Below are 22059 nucleotides of genomic sequence, written 5' to 3'. Positions count from 1 at the left end.
ATGGAGAGCGTTTCAGCAGTTTGGTGGATGCCTTGGATTTTGTGAAGAGAGATGCTTTTGGGGAAGGGGATCTGTATGTTGAGTGCCTCAGGCCAGAGGAAATGGAAGATCTACTGATATTATCCAGCCTGCTGGTATTTAATTGGAGAACATTATAGTATGCCTGTCTTTCTATAATAGTATGCCTTGATTTATACTAGTTGATGGCAGCTGCTGCTGTAACTGTGGCCTTGGAGAAGAAGCAAAGGGGCTGGGCAGGCATGATGGGCTACAATGCAGTGGCTGGATGAGTGTTTTAATTTTAAGAAACCATATTTTGGTAACTTGGTATTCCTGCTTCCATATCTTGGTAGTTTCCTATCTCGTCTCGTACCCAGGGAAGAAGAGTCAGGCAGAGGTACGTTGCTAGTATAGATTCTCATACTAGGATTAAACAAAGCCTTTTGCCCATTCAGAGCAGAACCCACTGTGCAAGAACATCTTATGTAGCTTCCTTCCCTGTGTGGTTGATTCTTCCAAATATAAGCAGTTATGATACAAAAACTTAATCCTCAACAATGATCTACACCTTTCAAGTTGTCAAGTGTTAAAGTAGCAAAACCATATTGGCCTTGAGGGAATGAAGTTAACAAACCTTAGATTACTATGCTGGAAATTAGTCTTCTCTCAGCTGCAATTAGGCTGTGCTTAGGTACCTTTACCTTTTTTTAGGTTTGTTAATAGCAATTGCCCAACAGTATAAAAAAACTGAGTGTTTACAAAATGACCCAATGCCTAGCCTAGTAGTGTTGCACAGTATCTGCAGTTTTTTGGGTTTTTTTTGTATTGCTGTACTGTATTATTATTTAAACATGAAATACCTAGTGTTGCAGTTAAGTGATGATAAACTTTTAACGCTTATATGTATGCAGTAGTTTGCATGTTTGCAATCTGCAAACAATCTCTACATATTTTTTATATATAAAAGCAAGCCCCATTGAGCTCTATGTGAGTCACCACCAAGTATATTATTTAAGATGGCATTTAAAATATTTTTACCCTACCCTTCAGCCGACCAAGCCACCCAAAGCAGTTTACAGTAATGAGTAATATGGTCCCCTCCTTTACAATCTAAAACACCTGGCAAAAGGAAACGAGATTGGAAGGTGGGGAGCATTAGGGCTGCGATCCTGACCTGGGAGTAAGCCCCACTGAATTTAATGGCGTTTACTTCTGAGCAGACATGGCAGGGTTTGCAGCTTTAGTTGCGAAATCCTTACAGCTGCGGGGCCGAAGCAAGAGTCCTGTGGCTGCTACTCACTTTGCTTTATGGATGGGGCCAGGTAGGTCTCACCCTTTCCATAATGTTCTTCGAGGGCGGCACGGGGAGCAGCCTATATATGAGAAAATACATAAAATTATATGGCGGTGGGGTGGGAAAGCACACGGTGCTTTTAAGCTCCACAAGAAAAACGCAACCAACCCAATTGTACGAAAGAAAGTGGGCGGGTCAAGGAGTGGAGGGGGAAAAAGCAACTCCCTCTAGTCACGTGATAGACGAAGCGATCACATGACAGAGGGCAGGTCACGCGGCACGGTTACCTCCCCGGAAGCTACGGCGCTTTGAGGATCAGGTGACCAGAGGAGGCCAAAGGGGGAAACCGGTCACGTGGCGGGGGCTGGCTGGGTGAATGTGCCGGGCGGGCTTGGCTGAATCGCCTGGGCCTGAGGAAGGTGAAGGGAGGAGAGCGGGGCTGGAGCGCAGGGGGGCCGCCTTGTAGTTGGGGGGCAGCCGGCCAGAGGCAAAGCGGGCAGCCGGGGCTCGGGGCGGAAGCGACGGGGCTCCTGGAGTCAGGGCCTTCCTGGGGAGGTTCTCGTTTTTTTTAATTTAAAAAAGGATCCCCCTTGAGGCGGAGGGTTCCTGGCTGTGATTTTGAGAGCGTCAGGCTGGGCCTAGAGTTATCTGAGCTCTGACGAAACAAGGGCCCCAATTGACGGAACCGGGAAAGGGAGGCCGAAAAGGTTGGAAAAGGCTGCGGAGGAAGTTTGCGACCCCCAAAAGCGGGGGCGGTAGATCTGGGCTGGTGGGTTTTTTTAAAAAAATAAAAAAGCAGACTACCGGGAAGCAAAGCTTTTAGCAAAGGTTGCTGGGAGTCGCCTCGAGTGCAGGGGTGTAAGCAAGGGGTGGGAAAAGCTTTTTTTGCTGCTAGTAAGGAAGAAAGCTGCTACGGTTGTAGGGAGGTGCCGCGTTTGGGGCTGGATCCTTGGGTTGGTTGGTTTTTCAGCCGAGAAGCGCTAACTGGGGTGGGTGGGGTACCGTAGGGCAGGCAGACAGCTAAAACGGACAACGAGGGGGCAACTTCCTCCCGAAGTTTTATACAGGTGTTTGTATACAGCGTAGGGTGTTGAAGCCTAAGCTGCGAAGCTGGAAAGGAGTGTAGGTATAAATAGAAGTAGTTTCCTTTAGTCCTTTAAGCTGCTGTAGCATTTCAGAAGTTGGGGAGCTCTGCAGGGTACCTGGCAACTTTCTCTGCCACCGAGGTGACTTTTGCCGCTGCAAGAGAGTGAAAAGCTTTCAGGCACAGGCTACTAATTTGCAGTGCAGGGAAACAGAGGAAGAGTAGAGTCGCTGGGCACGCTGTGGTGTTTTGCTTGAAAAGGAGGCTGAGAGCAAGACTGTAGTCAGGACTCTGGGGTTTAGGAATACCTTCCACATCTTCGAAGCTCTATTGCTGTTGAGATCTGCATCACACACAGTCAGAGGCCATGCAGAAGGAGGAGCTGGGAATGGATGAAAATCGCAACCCAGAGGAGGAGCTGCGTCTCCTTGGTGGAAAGAAGGAAAAATGCCACAACCTCAGCAACCGCATCCGGACAGGTAACTTAAACTGCATCCAGTATTTTATCTTCTTCTAAGTCACTTCTACGAAGTCACTTCTGGTCCCCCAGAAAATGTTGGACTCCAACTCCCATGAGCACTAAGTCAGCATGACCATTGGTCAGGGATGATGGAAGTTGTAGTCCAGCAACGTCTGAAGAGCCACAAGTACCCCAACCCTTCACCATCGCCAACTCAAGACTGGCTACTAAAAACCCAGCTTCTTGCGCACCCAGAGCTTTGGTGTTGGTGCTTAGCATTTTGAAACATTTCCTTTAGTTCCCAACGACCTCAGCAGATCCTTGCCCTTATCAATCCATTCACACACACCCCAAACTCCTTGCATACATCTGTTATCCATTTAATCCTAAACTGAACTCCTGGGACAAGCAAGCTTTTTTCACCACTAGAGCGCATCCTTATTTCAATTTCCTTTACCTCAGCCCTATAGCGTCTATCTGCTTTGTGGAGCTGTGAACCCCCATCCCCCAAGCTAAGTTTCCTGCTCCCCCCCCCAAAAAAAGATTCAGACAGCCCATGTTGGGAATCCTACCCTAAACCATCAGCTGCTGCATCTCCACAGAATCATGCAGACTTGCCCCTTACCTGGTAAATCTCAACTTACTGGATCACACTCCCTTCCCAGAGTTTGTTTCCTTTTCCTTACTGGGGCGTGTCCTATTTGGCTATTAATTCAGTGGCTCTGGTTTGATTAACTGCCTTTTGTAGCATGCATCTAAGTTCTAGCTGTCCTTAATGCATCTAAATGTTGAAAATAAAACCTTCTTTCTGTCACACAGGGGGTGGAGCAGAGCTGGGCTACAGGCCAAGCCAGGTCTCCAGAGAAGGTGTGTTGTACTGAACTGGGATTGGGCTTTCCCCTTTTCCTTTCTGTCATGCTTTTTCTGCATGTTTTTCTGTTCCAGAGGTGGCTGCACCTCAGTGCTGGGTGAGGTACATTCATCCTGAGAACCTAGAGCCCTGAATGCCCACCCTCTATGCTCCCCATCTTCTCTTCCCTATTGAAAAGATGTGGAGAAGTGATTATCTGCCACCGTGCTGCTTTACTAGATACCCATGTGGAAAAAGTAGCATGTTCTTCATATCCCTTTCCTTCTCCTGTTACACTCCTGGGGTATACTTAGGAGAGGAATGAAGGCCTACAGATGGGAAAACGAGGACTCTTTAATTCTCTGGGCAGCAAGGCCAGAGCTCAGTGGCTTACAGGAAGGGATCCTAGAATTATTGGGAAAGGGTTTGAGGAACCTGAAATTGGTTAGGGCTTGAGAGAAGGAATCTCATAGGTTTGAGTTCTTCAGCATGAACACCTCTGGTTCCATTACCCCCCTTTGCTAATCACAATGTAGAGAAGATTGGAAACTTGAAGACAGCATGTTTTGAATGCTAAATAACCAGAAAAGCGGGGAGTGGGCTAAACCAACCTCCGAAGTGGTATTTTCATATGATCTCCTGATGTTGCTGAACTACAACTTCTGTCAGCCCCTGTCGGTATGGCCATAAAGATGCAAAATGTGGTTCGGCAGTTTCTGGAGGGCAAAAGGTTCCTTGTACTTGTCTTAGAGTTTATAATTCATTAATAAATATCAGAAGAGGAATTCCCCCCCCCCCCCATTTTATTGACTAAAGATCACTGTTTTGGAATTGACTGAGTTAGCAGCATGGAGAAGGGTTTTGAAATCACTTAAGTGATGTGAAGATTTTAGCCACCTGCACACCCCAGATAAACGACCTCAAGGGTATTTTAACCCCATGGGCTATCTGCCTTATCTATGACCTATTGACCCCAAACTGAGAGGTGAATGTGTCTGCATTCCAGATAAATGAAAACCAGAAATATGGTCAAATATTTAGATATCATATTTAAGCACCTTTTAATCCCCCAACTTTCTTACCAAAACTCCAAACACTAACTGAGCAGTCTGGTATTTTGGGAGGGTTGGAATGAACTGCGCTGCGGCACCATTTTTGTTGATGGTGCACTTGACAAGAGTTAACATAAAGCTCCCTACCTGCCGAAATAAAAAATGGGGTTGCTGCTCTGAGGTGCTTACATTCTAGGTGTGAGAGGGTGACAAAGGGACGTGAGATAGGCATGGTCTTCACCCTTCCTCTTCTTCCTCTTCAGGTGCCTGGGAGTCCAACGGGTATACTGCTCCCTCTGAGATAGCTGACGAACCCAGTGTTCCCCTGAGCCCTTCCAACAGCCTCAACATCCGCAATCTCCAGTTGTCTGAGCGGGACCCTCCTGTTGCCCACCATCCCCACCGCTACCCTCATCGCTTTTACCATGCCCGCCCCTTCCATGCTACAGCATACCGCAAGACCTACCGAGGCAGCCCCTCAGACCGCAAGGAATGGGGACCTAGCACAAACGGCCATCACTGTGCTCCTGAGAGCATCTCCAACGGGCGGTGGCAGCACCGGCGCCGCGGCTATTCCGACCCACCCTCCCCGTCGTCGTCTCCCGAATCCGAACGAGGCAGCACCATCAAAGCCAGTGAGAAGCCTGCCGCCACATCTAATGCCGCCAACACAGCCAACGAGGATTCTGGGAAGGAAACATGGTCGCTCTTCCGGCCACTTCCCGCTTTCCCTGTCGATAGCAGCAGTGCCCGGATCATCCCCAAGATCTCTTATGCCAGCAAGCTGAAAGAGAACCTGGATCAACCAGGGAAAGCCTGCCATGTTCCTGCCTCAGCCGTCCGCACCACCAATAGCCTCCCCAACTGTGTCTTGGCGCCACCCCCAAGTAGCCCCCCGCCATCTGACAGCAGTCGGCGACAGCACCTGGGAGCCATCTTTCAGAATGAGTGGGGCCTCTCCTTTATCAACGAGCCGGGGGCTGGGCATGGAGGGGGTGGCGGGACGGCACCAGACGTGGATGAACGAGATGCAGATGCTGGAGCATCCTGGGAGAAAATGGAAGTTAGCGACTGGCAGGCTGCAAAAAATTACCATCTGGACGGTAAGGTGCTGGAAGGAGCCCAGTCATTGGGCATGAGGGAAAGGGAGGAGAACCAGTGCATGTGTGTTGAGGCTTGGGAGCTGTTCCATAGGTAGCTGAACATAGTCAAGAGAGAAGGGATGGAAGACACAAGGAAATGCTTCACTTGGAAAGCTAGGGGTGTTTGTGGAGATGGTGAGTGAAGGGGCAGTCACACAGCACAAAGAACTTTTGCAGTTCATGAAAGTGGAGAGGTGTTGGGTAGTATTGGCTGTCAGAAGAAATAAAGGACAATCTTTTCACTGCTCTGAGGTTGAATTCTACTATAGTTTACATTTGCTCTACAGACCAGGGCATGAATTACTTTGGGTAGAAGATGATCAAATAGCCTATCCCTACCTTTTCTGATTACTTTGTCAGCTATTGTTTTTAGAAGGCTAAAGAGGTAGTTATAGATGGATATCATTTAGCTCCCTCATAATTTCAAACATTGCTCCAGAGAGCACAGATTCCCACATCCAGTTTTATGTAGCTTGGGAAAAGGTTTGGATGGGCACTGAGACCCCAACTTTTCTCAGTGTGGCTGAACTTTCGGGGCATTGTCTTGAGAAGTGAGCAGCTTCAGCTGTGCTGGAGGGTCTTAGGGCACTGGGGCTTATTTACAAACAGTGCTTGGCTTCTTCTAATTTCCCTTTTCCCTTTCCCCCCCTTCTAATACAGAGTGGAGACATATATGGGAGCTACACAGTCAAGGTAAGCAAATGGAGGTGCCTGAGCCTAAATCAGTGGCTTCATAAATATGACCTCTAGGGCTCAACAGTGGGCTGGATAGCTTCATGTTAAAGGGGGTATGAAGATTTGCAGTAATGTACAATGTGAAGTGGAAGGGAGCAGAGTCCTAGGACAGGAATGTGACTCTAAGAATTGTGGGTGTGTAATTCATACTTTCCAATCCTTGCCATATATTCAGTTGCGTCTCCCTCTCTACTGTACCACACATGCAAAAAACAAACAAAAACCCACAAATTTATCTGACCACTTGTATTTTGAAAAAATCCAGCCTTTTGTGAGGATTGCTTTCAGAAGCTGAGGGGCACTGATTCTACATTTTAATACTGTGTCTTTTCATGGTTTGCTTTTTTATGTTGTGCCCTAGATGTGTTTGAGTGCATGTGCTCCATAGCTTTGAAGCCCTAACTGGTAGGAGGTGCTGGCTTTTGATCATCTAACACAAGTTTAAAATTACACTTTGAAAATGCTTCTCACCCCACATCATTTGCCTGGAGAACTTGAGTCGGTGACACTGAAGACAAGTGCCACTGCCAGCCTGGGCCCATGAGCCAGGCAGCCAGGCAGGTTTTCTATTCATGTAGTAGCAGGCAGGAGCAGGTAGATGCTATCTGAAAAACTGGGGTGATTGGTTCTGTGCAGTATGGGGAAGTGAATAAACTGGGCCTTATGAAGTTGTGTGATGGGAGATAGGAAAGAGAAGTGCAGCTACTGAAATCCACAACTATCTGATGTTGGATATGGAGCTGCCTTAAACAATTCAACCAAATCACAAAAGAGCTGCATATGTGGGAGCAGATTAATGAAGCGTCTGTTCTGTGGCCAGCCATTGAGGATAGCGGGGGGAAGAGTGGGGCTTCGGGCAGGGGGTTTGTGTGTGTGTACACACACATTATCTATGGCACATCTCCCTTCAAGGCATTGTTCCTGTTGCCATCACTTTTTCTTTTTCCATCTAGATCCTAGCAGAGTGACGGTCTACACAGACACCTTCGATGGGAAGGGTTAACTTCAATAATTCCCAGGGGAAGCACCGCTAAGACATGAGGGGGGGCACATGGGGAGAGGCAAGATGCCCACCCCACCCCCCTTGAAGACTGGAGAAGCCCAAGCATCTTGAAAGGGGAAGCTCTGCCACCTGCCTACCTCCCTCCCTTTGCTGTTATAGCTCAAATTGTCTCAGTGGGGCTAACGCCTCACCTCTCTTTTTCTCTCTTGCTCTCTCTCTCTTTCTCTCTGATTTAATGCTCTGGTTTTTAATTTCTTCACATGGTTTTTAATTTCTCTGGATTCCCCTGAAAATAAAGGCAAAAAAAGAATTTATTTAAATTCACTTCTCTTGCCTTGTCAGTGTCTCATTATTCATCGCTACACAGGTGTGTTATCAGCATGGGGTAGGTAGTGATGTGGCTCAAGGCACTGAAAATGGTTTGGGAGGGAAATTATTTTAAGGGATAGAGATGGAAAAACGTGAAAAACATGATTTTTGAAAGCACAAAGGAGAAGCTTTGGGAAGTTTACCACAAGGAACTATTAATATATGGCAAAGAAATAGTTTTATTTGTTTATCCACTGAAGAATTTATAAGCTGCATTCTCATAAGTATTGACAAGGTGGTATGCAACATACAAGATAAAACCACCAAAGGCATCATTAAAAACATCAGTAAATACTAGTTACCACAAAGGAAAGAAATGTCTATAAACAGTTTTCAGAAGATGTCTTAAAGAAGGCAGGGGTGATTTCTACTGAAATTATGTGACTTGATCAACTTGATTTAATATAAATAAAATATTTGCTCAGTGCGTCTTCTGCCAGCATAGTGACGAGATTATACTAAGCATAACTTTACTTCTAGGTATCTTTTAGATGTACTGTACGGTGCTAGTTTACCTAAATGCTAATTAATGGTTCGATACTCTTTATTTCTATTCTCATGTGCTGAGCTTCTAAGCTGGTTGCCACTGTAAAAAAGCTCCTCACTTTTAAAAATAAGATTGCCATCTTAAAAGCCAGTGAACTGATGCGGCCAATTTACTGAAGAGTAAAGCCTACAGAGCACAATGGGGCTTCTCAGTAAAGATGCTTAGTTGCAGTGGTAATGAGGAAGTGTGTGAAATAAATCCCCACCACAATTTATCATGAAAGCCAAAGGAAGGAGCCATCTGTGTCCTGTTGGGTAAGAGTGCAGTGTTGATAGCCTTCATAAGGGCAAAACATTTTCTTAGTCCAGCTGTTTTGTAGAAAAATGCAGAAAGCCCAATCTCCCCCGCCCCCTGAAATGGTATTAAAATCAATGGGATGGGTCCATGTAAACATTGCACGGTCTGAATTGCTTGCTTATTTGAACCTGAGCCTCCTTTTATACAAACCTGAGCCCTGGTTGCTTTGCAGTTACAGTACTCTTTTCTGGGCTTAAAAACACAAGTAGACAAGTAACAAAAAATGAGCCATATAACTTACTGTTCCTGACCTGCACTGGGGGAGGGTGAGGAGAAAATGCGCTCTTTGTTGGTTTGCCTCTTTTAAAAGGTGAATATTTCATAACGCTAAAACCGTTTTTGACGATACAATATATTAATGATCTATAAATAAGTACTCTTTGCCCTCGACCAAAATGGCTCTCAAAGCTTCCAGTAGTTGTGGTAGCTCTATGCTCTTCGGAAGACTCTCCTCTATGGTCCCGAGCAGCCGTTATACGGGAAGGCGCACGGCCTCCTCTCTTCCGAGGCCTAAGTCGATGACGTGATTTACAGTGTAGGGAGCAGCACTGTTTCTATGGCGGGAGGGTAGCGCGAGGCGCGTGCGCGCCTGCGCGTCACTCCAAAGCGCCCATTCGCCCGCGGATTGAGAGCGGCGCGGGGGAGTCTCGCCTGCGCCTGCGCGCGAGAGTAATACCTGATAGGATTCCTTTGCAGGAGTTAGGAAATGGGTGTGCGCAGCTGCCTCTTAAAGGGGCAGAATCCTCGAGTAAAAGGGGAAGTCGCCTGAGCGCCAGCCTGGAGGGCAGTAGAGAACAGGACGGAGGTAAGATAAGGTTGCACCTTTCTTAACTGTGTGCCATTCTTGCATTTCTCCCCCCGGGTCTGTTCTCCATCTGGTTATTCTCATCTAAATCCTTTTGTTCAGCTATTTTGGAGCAAGGATTTAGGTTTCGAAGAATGTAGCCCCTTGGGGGATAAAATAGGGGGGGGGGGTTGCCTTCGTTTGCTGCCTCTCACCAAGTCAGCCCATTGGTCCATCTTGTATTGTTTACTCTGACTGGCAGCTGCTCTCCAGGGTCTTTCTCAAGCTGAACGCTTCTAGCTTCATGGCCAGAGGTCGAACTTGCATTTTCTGAATACCAAATATTGACTTTGCCTCTGAACGATGGCACCTCTCAGTCAGGGAAAGTCACAATTGGTATCCTATACATGCCGCAATCCTTTGCATATATATGCCCAGAAGTGAGTTCCACAGTGGAGCTTATTTCTTAGTAAGTATGCATAGAATTGCAACCTTGTGTGCATACGTTGAGAGAGATTAATACACTCCCGTATTTCTGGAGCTTAGACTATTTACAAGTGAATGCATTTTTTTCTCAGTGCACAGCTGAAAAAGAAGTTATATGTCTACCTTCCATGTGAAATACTGCGTTTCCCCATTATCATTAATTATTCCTAAAGCACTTCTTAGCAAGCAATCCTGGTTTTCAGTGCTCTTCTTGTCACTATGGAAGTCAGTCAGCCACATCATTGTTTCTCACCATGCTTGATGGACTTTTGCAATTAAGAAAGTTTCTACCTGGATCTCCTAACCCTAATGTGGTGCTGCGGGTGATGTGCCAGACTAGGACCAGGGAGACCAAGATCCAAACCCCCATTCAGCTATGAAGCTCACAGGGTGGTCAGTCACTGTCTTTCAGCCTTACCTCACCCACAGGGTTGTTGTGAAGATAAAATGCAGGGACAGCTACGTATGCCTCTTTGAGCTCCTTGGAGGAAAGGTGGGATATTATGTATTAAACGAGTAACACTGCTGTACCACACTAACCATCTTCGCATGTGCTTACTCATATTTCTCTCTAACCCAAAAGCTTATTTTGAGCTGGGAGCTTAAGCTGCCGGGAACCTGTTTTGAGTGCTACCACTGAACCATGAAATAACAGTAAGCCGTGCTGATTGGTTCTCATCTGGCAAGGGGGCTCTGGTTTGCACATGGCATGCTGCCTTTTGGCCTTCCCTCCCCAGACTCAATAGCTGAGCAGGCAGTTTTCATCAAGATAGGGCAGGATTCAGTTATCCTATTTCACTAGCAGACAAAGACTTCTGCTAGCCTAATGGGGCTTCACCCACCTTACGCCTCTCCCAAATCTGCTCTGAAGGATCATGAGAACCCACAGAACAGATCACAGGGAGGAGAGGGGAAATTGTTCCATCAAGCAAGCAGCAGACAGAACAATCTCCTTAGCACTAGCCAGAATTCCACCCATGGTTGTTGTTTTTTAAATCACAATTGTCCCCTCAGTAATTTAATAAGAGAAAGCTGGTGTAGTGTAGTGCCTGAGAGACTGAGCTATGAGTCAGAAGTCAGGACTGGTTTGGATCTTACCTCTGCCCTGAGCTTACAAGGTGCCTTGGGGAAGCAATTCTCCCTCAACCTCACCCCTGTTGCCGTATTGGGGGATAATGCAGATTTACAGACTTACAACTGGATGATGCATGTGAACTACTATGAGCACTTGAAAGCAGTCTAGGAATATGAGGTATTGTTATTAACAGGACAAAAGACGCCTCTACAGTTGTAATGTGAGCAGGCTGTGTGCTCCCATTGCACATTAGTGTCTGTGTATTCACACGTGCAGGCACCCCCAAACTCGGCCCGCCAGCTGTTTTGGGACTACAACTCCCATCATCCCTAGCTAACAGGAGCAGTGGTCAGGGATGGTAGGGATTGTAGTCCCAAAGCATCTGGAGGGCCAAGTTTGGGGATGCCTGCACATGTAGGTGCACTTGAGATGAAACACACCTATAGATTCAACTGTGTGTGAGAGATGAATGCTGGAGAATGAGAGCTCTAGTACGTGATTGCTAACGTGATTTTGGTAACAAATTCCCAAAGGCAGGGCCACATCTAGAAAATAGGGACAGATGGGATGGATAAGGAGTTTCTTGGTAGATCCTTTGTTAGACTTTAAACCAAACCACTTTCTGTCTCCAGACTATCTGTCTTTCCATGCCACTATCTTGACCACCCTTCCCCTCTTCCCTATACCCAGTCACTGTTCTCTCATCTCTTCCTTGTCTTTGGCAACTGAGTATGGGATGATGATCAGATTAAATGAAGGGCTCTTCTGCCTTTCAAATAAGTGGCTTGTACAGAACTATGTAGGAACCCAGGCTGCAATTGAAGCTGGTACCTCTATCAGTAATGGGGTCCCAAAGCTCTCTCTGTGTGTCTATGTGGTTTGCATCCAGCCCTAACCATGTTATTATTTAAAAGTAAGTACCATGAGTTCAGTGCGATTTGCTTCCAACCAAGGATGTGCAGGGTTGCAGCTCTAATGTACTGAGGACACACGGAAAACTGTGTTGCATGAGAAAAATCAATATTCCCTGTGGAAGGGGGAGTGGGGGAGTTATTGTAGCAGAGAACATGTAGATCAGTTCCCAATGTTCTTCATTGTTTTTGTAGTAAGTCAAAGCTGGGCATTAAATGACTTCTGGGCATTTTGCTAAGGATGGTGGAAGAGCAACTGAACTGAATTATTTGGGTCAGTAGGCCAACAGAACTGCTCTGATTCTGTGAGCTTTAACCACTGAGAACACATTAGCATTCTGCTCATTTCACAGAAAAGAGGATTTAAAACGGCTCATTTCACTGTAGTCATGGTTCAAATGGAATATTTGGGGGAAATAAAATACAGCTGTCTCACTAACTTGAGCAGAGGTGGAACTCTGGAAAAGTGGTAAGATTTTAAATCTCACAGGATTTACCTCAGAACCTGATTTTCAAGACTCAGCCTAATTGCCTCTGAGCATGTATAGAGCGCTTTCCCATCACTGCTGAGTAACTCCTGTTGGGCTGAGCACATCTGAAACAAGCAGGGATGCTGAACCTCTGAAGCCAATTAAGTTACAAATCAGATATCAGGTGGTTGACCAGTTTTGAGATAAAGTCCTAGCTTCAGAGAGTAGGCAGTTACTGGAGGTGGGTGTGGGTTGATGTAAGACGAACACTATGGGAGTAATATAGCAATGTGATTGAGGGGTGGTCAGCTGGAAGACTGTTTATGGGCGCTGGAGGTAAGCTGGGATGGGGAAGACATAGGCAACTCTGAAACCTTTAAGAATTTTGAAATGTAGAATGGGCAGAGATTGGACCTTTCCCAAGTATGGTGGAATAAATTTCTTACGCTCAATCTATTTTGCTGTTTAGAAAAGGCCTTCACGGTTGAAATACAAATATGATTCTGTTACAATATATTGCCCTTCAGCTCAACAGCACCTTTCCGGCTGAAGCACAAGGACTGGTGATGTCTCGTCCCTGCCCAGCGACATCATCCCTGCCTTGGCTAAGGGTGTAGCAAGGGGAAGGTTTTTCTCGTAGCACCTTCACGCCACTTCCTCCCGAGCCTTCTGCAAGCTTCTTCAAGAGCGGCCGGATAAATGGAGCAGGAGTGCCTGGCTCTGGTTGCTGCCTGCGTCCAAACCTCCCAGTTGCTAGTGCAGCAATGGATGCTCAACAGGCGCACGGTGATTTTCGCCATAGCGAGGATTCTGCAGAGGAGGCGCTTCCGCAGGTCGGCCGCGGTGCTGAGGCGCATCCTCTCGGCCAGCGTCCGCCGCAAGAGAGCCCTGCTGCGGCTTCACCGGAACGCCATCGTCTCCGTGGTCACCATGGTGTACTCGTCTTCCCCCGCGCTGCACTACGAGCACGAGCTGATGGCCTTGTCTGAGCGCTCTCACTGGATGCTTCCGAGGTGCAGCGAATGGTGGGAGCGGATGATCAACTCCGAGCAGGATGACAAGTGCTGGATTTCCTTGTTCAGGATGTCGCGGTCCACGCTGATGTACATCGCCGAGGAGCTGCGCCCTGCCCTGCAGCGCCGGGACACGGGCATGCGGTCTCACATCCCTGTGGAGAAAAGAGTCGCCATGACTATCTGGAAGCTGGCGCACCACGACAGCTACAAGACCGTCTCGGAGCTCTTCGGGGTGGGCATTTCGTCAGCCTGCTCAATATTTGAAGAGGTGTGCGAGGAAATAAACAGCAGGCTGCTGACCCAAATCATTAAGCTGGGAGATCCACAGGAGATCATTGAGGGCTTCAAGGAGATGGGTTTCCCCAATTGCCTCGGCGCAATCGATGCAATCCACATCTCCATCCTCTGCCCCCCGTTCTCTGCCGACTCCTACATTAATTGCAAGGGTTTCTATTCTATGGTGCTGCAGGCCCTGGTGGACAGCAAATCCCGGTTCACCGATATCTACGTCGGCTTTCCGGAGAGGTCCCATGACTCCCGCATCTTGCACAACTCTCCGTTCTTCAACAGCATGGACGAAGGCACTTTTGGGCCACAGGTGCCAACGGTGCTGGAAGGCGTTTCAATGACCCCTATCATAATTGGGGATCCTGCCTATCCACTTCGCCCCTGGCTCATGAAGCCGTACCCAGCACCAAAAACCGGAGCCCAGGAAAAATTCAACGAGAGGCTTGCCAAGTGCCGCGTGTGCGTGGAGAGAGCTTTTGGGGTCCTGAGAGCTCGCTGGAGGTGCCTGCAGATGAGGCTGGATGTGAGGGAGAAGCTCATTCCTGTGGTCATAGCCACCTGCTGTATCCTGCACAATATCTGCGAGATCAAAGGGGATGAGTTGCTGGAGCCGTTGGAAAGCCCTGCAGTGGGTGAAAGCCAGAATGCTTCAGCCAGGCCAAGGGTGCCCTTGTCAGAGGCTGGACTGACCAAGAGAGCTTGCCAGATCAGGGCTGCTTATTGCTCTTATTTTGAAAAGAACCCTGTGTAAAGTGGGCTGGGGGTGGGGGGAAACAAAGCAAGCTCAATTGTCCATGTAATTTCATGGGTGTGTATGACCTGGTTGTAGTATGCAGACCCTGTATTGCTGACGCCTACTATGTGGTAGTTTTCTACATGTCAAATAAAAAGACTATGATTTTGAGTGGTCTGCTGCTATATCTTCTAAGAGATGGGGTTTTTTTAAAAGATAATTGCTATGGTAAAAGCATATGGTAAAACCAATGATGGTGTAAAATAGAAGAGTGAACAGTTTTTTTTAAGGGGATTTATATACCCACCACTCTATCTCTAAAACATTAACAAAAAGACATGGTATACCTGCCTAATGAAAATGGAAGTTCATGAACAAATTTTCTAGCCTGTTAGAAAGTACACTCTGGTTGCAATCCTATGCACACTTACCTGGGACTACGTTTTACTGAACTCTCTGGGACTTTCTGTGTAATCCTATCATGTTCACCCAGAAGCATAGCCGTCAACTTTCAGATTTGAAAATAAGGGATCAGCAGCCTCGAAAATAAGGGATCAGCAGGCTCACCTGTCCTGGGGACAGTCTACGGGATATCTAACAATCCGGGATAGCAGTGGGAAACAGCGCTGGAATAAGGGAATTTCCCGCAAAAAAAGGGAAGGTTGACAGCTATGCCCAGAAATATTTCAATAAGTTTCAGTTGGCTAGTCCTGTATCCAGATGCTTGTGGGGGGAAATCAACAAAGATCATGAAGATGCATGCTACTCCAGCTTCTCCAATACTAAATGCAGGTTTTATGCTACTTTGCTACATGAAGCTATCGTCTTCTGGGTGTCATCCAAAAGCTGTTTCAGTGTTGCAGGTTCATCTGGACACCCAGGGATTTTTAAGATGAGACACGTGGATTTCAAGGGGAATGGCTGACATGAGATTTATATGAACCAGTAACATGGATCCACATAATGAAAGAGTTTAGACAGTCTTATTAAGCTAAGATATGAACAATACTTTTGTTCACACTAAAACCAGGAATCTTCTAATCATAATTTCCTGGTTTGGTAGGGTTGCCATTTTTCAAAAAGTGTAAACACTAAAGTTGTTGAGCTTTTTTTTTTTTCTTTCCACAAAAATGGCTATTTTTAAGGGAAATAGACACTGCTGACATGGGTTGACATATGCCCGGCTTCCGACTGCAGTATTCCAGTATGTCTGGGAAATTCTGGATGTATTACAACCTTAGGTTTGGCCAAAATCTATGGTTAGGCTTAACTGGTTTAATTGCAGCTTTCAGGGAAAAGTGAAGGGGCTGTGTTCAGGGGCAAAAAGCTTATGCATTTTTCAGCCTAATCTAATAAGATATGTCTGTCTGAATGCATCTGATAACTCCCACTTTCTATATCTGGGCAGACATGGTTTTATCCTGGCTTGCAAACCAGAAATGTCAGTAACATTGAAACCACTGTTTCTCAGTTCAGATGTCAAGTGAAGCTGATTTAACAAACTAGGAATCTTCCCCTCCTATGGGGCGCATGAGAAGAGAGAGGAAGCACCCATACTCATGGTTCGCTCCTGCTCTTAAAAATGAATAAATCACTGAGCTGTTTTACAAAGGGAAACAACAAAAACACTTGTCCTTTCATATTTAAGATTTTTCTAGGAAAGTATATTTTTTCAATTGGCAGGGAAGCCAAACACAGAATAAATGCATTCATGTTGATGGTCATTGTGCTTAATGCCCTGTTTGCTAATTGCTAGGAATGGTCTTCAAGGGGAGACTTCTGAAGTGATAGTGCAAAGCAGTAACCAGTGTACTTTGGTTGCAAACATGTTCTGCTGATCCTTTCTTTCACAATGCAATATTGTGCAGACACACAGAATGTGTAGAAAGTGGCTTTTGACAATCACGTGCCATTTGCCACAACTACAGCGTTGAACAGTTAGTAGGGTCATTTTAACAAAATGGCTTTAAGCAAAAACTGTAGCATGTTCCTCCACTTCAAAGCAAAAAGAGGATTTGTTGCATTTCCTTTGCTTCCGTAGGCAGCAGTCTAGTGTCACCAGGACTGAATTTGTAGCAGAACTCACCTAAGCTTAGCACTAGAACACAGAGGTTGCTCAAGAGAGTCTATGGGTTGTATCCAGCTAAGTTCTACTCTAAAGGAGACCTGAAATTATTGAACCTAAGATAGACTTGTCCATTCAGTTCACTGGGTCTGTTCCGAGTACAGCTACCACTGGAGACAATTCTCTCCCTCACCACTGAAGTTCACTTCCCCTGTTACAAGTGCTGGAAACATACAACCCACATTAGAAAATGGGCAACAATCGCATGTGTAGAATTGTTGCTGCATAAACAGGCTTTGAAGACCACCAGGAGTGTACTTGCCACATGTGATCATCTTTATGTGCTTACCATGTTGTTTCTTACAGAGGACTTGCCTCCTATGTGTTGTGTAATGTAGGAAGCAATCCAGAAAAAACACAACTTTCCCCCCCCAGCAGCACCACAAACACTCAATCAAGCAATACATAGCCAAGATCAGGGCTTCTAGGCAGCCTTAAACTCTCCTCCAGCCAATGCCTCTTCATTTAATATGCAATTTAGAAGAGAGATGCTGGGGGGGTAGATATGAAACAGTGGGGTGGGGGGAAGGAGACAACAGATTGTCTTAGCCTTTTGAGGACACGGTGGCTGATATGTGGATCATAATGGGATGTGAGAAATCAAAAAGGACCAAGTGGCCCTCAGTTGTCCAGCACTCTATTTTTGAAAGTGTATAAGTTGATTGTTCTGTATTTAGCAGTTACCTTGGGACACTTAGGAGGGTGTTGGAGAAGTTGGTTGTGAGGATCACCAGGCAAAATGGCATTAGCAGAACTTTCAGTGTTGGAGAACATCAACAGCTTTGCTGAATCAGGCCAAAGGTCCATCTAGTCTAGTATCCCCTTTCCTACAGTGGTAAAGTATACACTTCTGGGTAGCTCATAAACAGGCATAGAAGCAATACCTGTCACGTGTTATTACTCCCCAGTGACAGTATTATCAGGCATGCTATGTCTTAAGTTTGGAGTTTGTATGTAGACTTTCCTTACACTAATAGCAAATTCATTCTCCCAAGTTTGGATCCTTGTGCAGCTAAAAGCGCATGATGAGTGCACATGGAAGAGTTATTCAGGAAGAACTGAACATGCTCAGTGGCTATAGAAAACTGACTCTCAATTGAATGGAGGGATGAATGGACAAGCGGGAGGAGGGAAAATGGAATATCTGGGGAAAGGGTATGGCTGGCTGGCAGGAATTCCAAATAGGAGCCTCCATACTACAACTTTTTGTTGCAGGTTCCACTTGTCGTGATTAATAGCTAATGGTAAAACACATTAATTCTCCATGAAAGTGTATTTAATCCATCTATGCTAGTGCCCATCACCACATCTTGCAGTGTGGCAGGGAACCATTTGTGGGCTTAAAAAGAGCTCATGACCACGTGGGCACAGCCAAGGGCTAATCTGTATGTTAAGAATGTATGAAAGGTCTGCTAGATCAGGCCAGTGGCCCATCCAGTTCTCATAGTGGCCAGCCAAATTCCTACCAGAAGTCTGCAAGCAGGGTCTGAGCACAACAGCCCTGTCCTCACGTACAGTTCCCTGTAGCTGACATTCCCAGCAGCAAAGGTACAAGAGATCACATGCTGCACAATGATCTTGCTAGCAGTTCACTGCAGGAACTGCTAGCAAGTTGTGTGATGTAAACACACCAACGTTGATTTGTGGGATATACAGCACAAAACAAGTCTACCATGAAACTACGCATTCACATGCAATTCTTAAGAAATATGGGGAGAAACTCTCACAAGACCAGAAGACTCAAAGGAGGGAAGCCTTATGTGACAAAGGAATGGAACAAAACTTAAGAAATCAAACAAATGTGGCGTTCAGTTTACCACAGTTTATGCTGCTTATTCATTTTGTGGGGGATTCTCTCTTTTGGTGAATTTTGAGGGCACACACAAAGATCAGCATCCCCATATTCTTTTTTTAAAAACTTTATTTAACAAAGGAAAAACAATGTGATCAACAATAGTGCATCATGTGGCACATTATACTTTAAGATTTGAAAGAGATTGTTAAAAATAACCTCCTTATAAAGTTTTTCCCCTTCCTCAACAAATAACACCACACTGCGAGAAGACTTGGCAATGATGAGATTGCCATGTTGGGTGGAGCAAATGAAGCAACTATGGGTTGCAAATATCCAACTTTCACCTATAATTCCAGCTCTTTCTTTCCAACTTAATTGTGTTGAAATTTGCCACCTTCATCAGAAATATAGAGAAGTAGGAAAACCTTACCTGTATATCCTTGAGTGCGACCTTCTTTCATACAAGCAGAGTCACCCAGCCAGTTGCTATGATCAAGAATCTAGTGGTTGCTAACTTCTAAGCCCCCCCCCCCCATGCATAGATTTAGAGCTAATTTAAACAATGAGGTGTATGTAGTGCAGTTTTCCCTGAGGGCCTTACTATGTCAAGATACACATGGGCGGTGGTTACTTGTCTAAAAACACCCCAGTCAAAATATATTCATTTTATTAATTTTTGAATTGCCTTTCACATGTCTCAATCTGAATTACAATATAAGCAACTAACATACTTTTAAAAGCAATACAAGATGGAGACCTTTTCATCCAGATGGAAATGCTTGTTGAAACAAAATGTCTTCAGGTTTTTTTGGAAAGCACATAAAAAATGAATATGAAGTAGCAGTATATCACCTTTCCATTTACGTGGCGATCTTGAGGCAGGGGCAATCTCAAGGGAACCAATTCCCACTTTATTTTCAGCAAGTTTAGTCCCTTTAGACAACCAGACCGCATGCACGCTAAATATTTAAATAATCACTGAGCAATTTATGAGATTGAATTAATATCTTTTGGTGTTATTTCCATTCACATTTCTGGGACACGATTTGACTTTTTAAAATTTATTTATTTAATAAATCAAAGCTTATGATTGTACCACACAAAATGCAAAGGGGAATAGGTAGCACACCATCTCCCTTTTCCTTACCCTTGATTCTGGCTGTTCCAGCAGACGTTTCAGCTTCTTCTAGTGCTGGGATGACACTGCAACCTTCTTACCCTCATTCCTAGGGCTGACCATGGTCACCTGCTCCCTGCTGGGCTCCCTGCGTGTCTGCCTGGAGCGACACCCACCTCTGGTCACCTTCTTCTTTTGCCTCCTTTCGTTGGCTGTTGCCTTTGTTGGTTTTGCTGCCTACATCCAGTCACATGATGTTCAGAATCCCGATGTCAAAGAGGTGAGCTAGAGATGATCACCTTAAGTAGAAAATCAGACCAAAATGCTGGGGGTGGAATTGGGTTATGGTTGTAAAGCACGCATGAGAGACTTTAGGAGGCAGTGGTGGGTGCTCTACCTTCTCCTTGGTCTCTTACTAACTGTTTAGGCTCAGCAACTGAACGGTTCTCTGACTGAAACTTTCAGGATGGTTGGGTATCTTCTCGGATGGAATGCACAGAATGTCCCTGACAATTATGGGCTGTGAAGGGTATGTTGGGTGTTCATTGCAGAGGCAGACTTGTGTGATTTATCTTTTGGCAATTGTTTTTATTTATTACCATTTTCTAACAGACTTGAGAGCTGCTGTTATCATACCATAATGACCCAAGCTAAACATTCATGAATTACAGAGGGTTGGGTGTTGTTGGTTTTTACAAATACGCTATAAGAAACTGTCATTGAAAAGATAGTCCTGAATGGATACTATCACAAGAAGTGGGGAGCAAAAGAATAGGATATTCAACAGTACAAAATTTTAAATTAGTAGGTGCAGCTATATCTGAAATATTCAACGATCCGGCTGTTCTGAGATGTTTTATGGTACTTTTAAAATACAGTTCCCATCTTTCAATTTTCTAGCTGTTAAGAGCAAAAGGGAATTTTTAGAGGCAAGATTGGGTGAAATTGGAAAGGTACTTTAAAAGGCAGAAGCAAATGAAAAAATTGCAATCAAGAGAATAGAATCAACTAAGAGTCAATTCTCATTCCTTTCCCTCCCTCATCTCTAAGGACTGGAATTCTCTGCTAAAGTCTCTGGCACACTTAATGTTCTGTATCCCAAATAAGACGCAGGAAAGTGCCTTGACACCAGCTCCCTCCACAACCACTGCTGAGACCCCTACAACAGTCTCTGTCATGGTTGGCTTGACCTTTGACCTCCACAATGGCACAGATCCTCCCAATGGTACACGTCTAGGTCTGACAGTCACTGGGGAAAAACTGGGTCTCAAAGGTGAGTGATTTCTCACTCCTGACCAATTGCAACATCCTCCCAAAGATTTCAGGAACTCTGTTTCCGTGTCCGTCTCCCCTTGACCTTTCCTTCCATCAACTTCCAACCACAGGTCCAGATGCCCAGGAATCAATCCACTTCCTGACTATCATCACGAACTCAGTCTCCCATGAGAACTGCCTTAGCATCACTGCACCTTCATCCCTTCTCCCCAAGACCAGGTGAGCCAAGAGATTTAGTTTCAAGGAGTTCTTAACCCATTAATGCAATACTCCCATCTTGTCCCCAGACAACCACCTAAATGTGTGATAGAGGAATGGGACATGCACCAAGAAGAGACAGGAATTTGTTACCAGCCACATTACCAGGCTAATTCTGCCCTGTCCAGCATGCTGGATCAGGTAAGATGAATGTGGGCAGTGACAGTATCTGGACCTGGGGATTCTGGGCTTCTTCAGGATGCAAGCTGGATTATAAGGGGAGGAGCATTCACTGTTGCACTCCTTTCACTCTCAGGCGGATCGTGCCCTCTGCAGCCAGCGGCTCCTGATGACCAGTGCTTTCCTTCTCTGCCTCTGTGCCATGCTATGTTGTGCAGCTGGCCTGTGCTATCCTAACCCCAGAGACAAGTGGGGGCAAATCTAAGCGGGTCCAGCAAATGCCGGACCTATATTGCAGCGAAGCCAGGTAGCCTGCCCATTTGCCCTGCTTTCTCCAAGCACCTGGATCATGCAACGCTCACCATATTTCAGATCTGAAGTTAGCCCATGTACTGTTGTGACAGCTGAGCTGTGAATAAGAGTTTAACTGCTATCTTGGTTCACTGTGGGGTGACTGTATGAACCCCTATGAGAGCGGATGGTGCAATAAATAACATACTAATGATAGGAGTATTTGTTTTTTGTATTGTAAGTGGCTGTACCAGTGACACAAATTGAATCATGTAGTATTTCTCAGGTAGTTACTGGAGGAGCTTCACGTGTGGTTGAGTAGGTTAATGACTACCGTAGCATTATCCTAAGTGGGATTACCATGCCTTTGCCAGTAAATATTCTGTTAGAAGTAGGAGCTTTGGCTACAGGTTAACATAATTTCATTTTTAAAAAAATGAATTAAAACAAAAAAAAAACCAGTATATAACATAGTATCACTG

The 22059-nt window shown here is 45.6% G+C and overlaps 2 protein-coding genes and 1 long non-coding RNA gene across 7 annotated transcripts; 2 read left to right on the top strand and 1 right to left on the bottom strand.

Annotated features, from left to right (window-relative positions):
* Positions 1 to 1630: 1630 nt before the first annotated feature.
* Positions 1631 to 7944, top strand: LOC307201848 (uncharacterized protein). Of its 2 annotated transcripts, XM_079951325.1 has the most exons (5): positions 1631 to 2857; positions 3658 to 3705; positions 5004 to 5843; positions 6543 to 6575; positions 7571 to 7944. In XM_079951325.1, the coding sequence occupies exons 1-5, from the start codon at positions 2746 to 2748 to the stop codon at positions 7618 to 7620; spliced, it is 1083 nt and encodes a 360-aa protein (XP_079807451.1). In that variant the 5' UTR covers positions 1631 to 2745; the 3' UTR covers positions 7621 to 7944. The 2 variants fall into 2 exon arrangements, with proteins under 2 accessions (XP_079807451.1, XP_079807452.1); XM_079951326.1 differs by lacking the exon at positions 3658 to 3705 and having other exon boundaries at positions 1635 to 2857.
* A 1479-nt stretch (positions 7945 to 9423) lies between these two features.
* Positions 9424 to 21791, top strand: TMEM219 (transmembrane protein 219). Of its 4 annotated transcripts, XM_079951120.1 has the most exons (6): positions 9452 to 9638; positions 19747 to 19913; positions 20684 to 20906; positions 21019 to 21127; positions 21196 to 21307; positions 21423 to 21791. In XM_079951120.1, exons 2-6 carry the CDS (start codon positions 19755 to 19757, stop codon positions 21549 to 21551), a joined length of 732 nt encoding a protein of 243 aa, XP_079807246.1. In that variant the 5' UTR covers positions 9452 to 9638; positions 19747 to 19754; the 3' UTR covers positions 21552 to 21791. The 4 variants fall into 4 exon arrangements, 2 of the variants coding, with proteins under 2 accessions (XP_079807245.1, XP_079807246.1); XR_013832749.1 differs by lacking the exons at positions 19747 to 19913; positions 20684 to 20906; positions 21196 to 21307 and having other exon boundaries at positions 9424 to 9638; positions 21423 to 21559; XR_013832750.1 differs by lacking the exons at positions 19747 to 19913; positions 20684 to 20906 and having other exon boundaries at positions 9430 to 9638; positions 21019 to 21307; positions 21423 to 21460.
* On the bottom strand, positions 9809 to 13078 carry LOC307201775. Its single transcript, XR_013832755.1, has 2 exons — positions 10635 to 13078; positions 9809 to 10521 (listed from the first exon to the last, which is right to left on the bottom strand). It is a non-coding gene; the product is annotated as an uncharacterized lncRNA (long non-coding RNA).
* Positions 21792 to 22059: the final 268 nt, after the last annotated feature.

Source organism: Podarcis cretensis (genome assembly GCF_951804945.1).
Source record: "Podarcis cretensis genome assembly, chromosome: 13".
NCBI lineage: Eukaryota > Metazoa > Chordata > Lepidosauria > Squamata > Lacertidae > Podarcis > Podarcis cretensis.
Note: the sequence above shows the minus strand (reverse complement) of the source record. Positions and strands in the feature narration are given on the sequence as shown.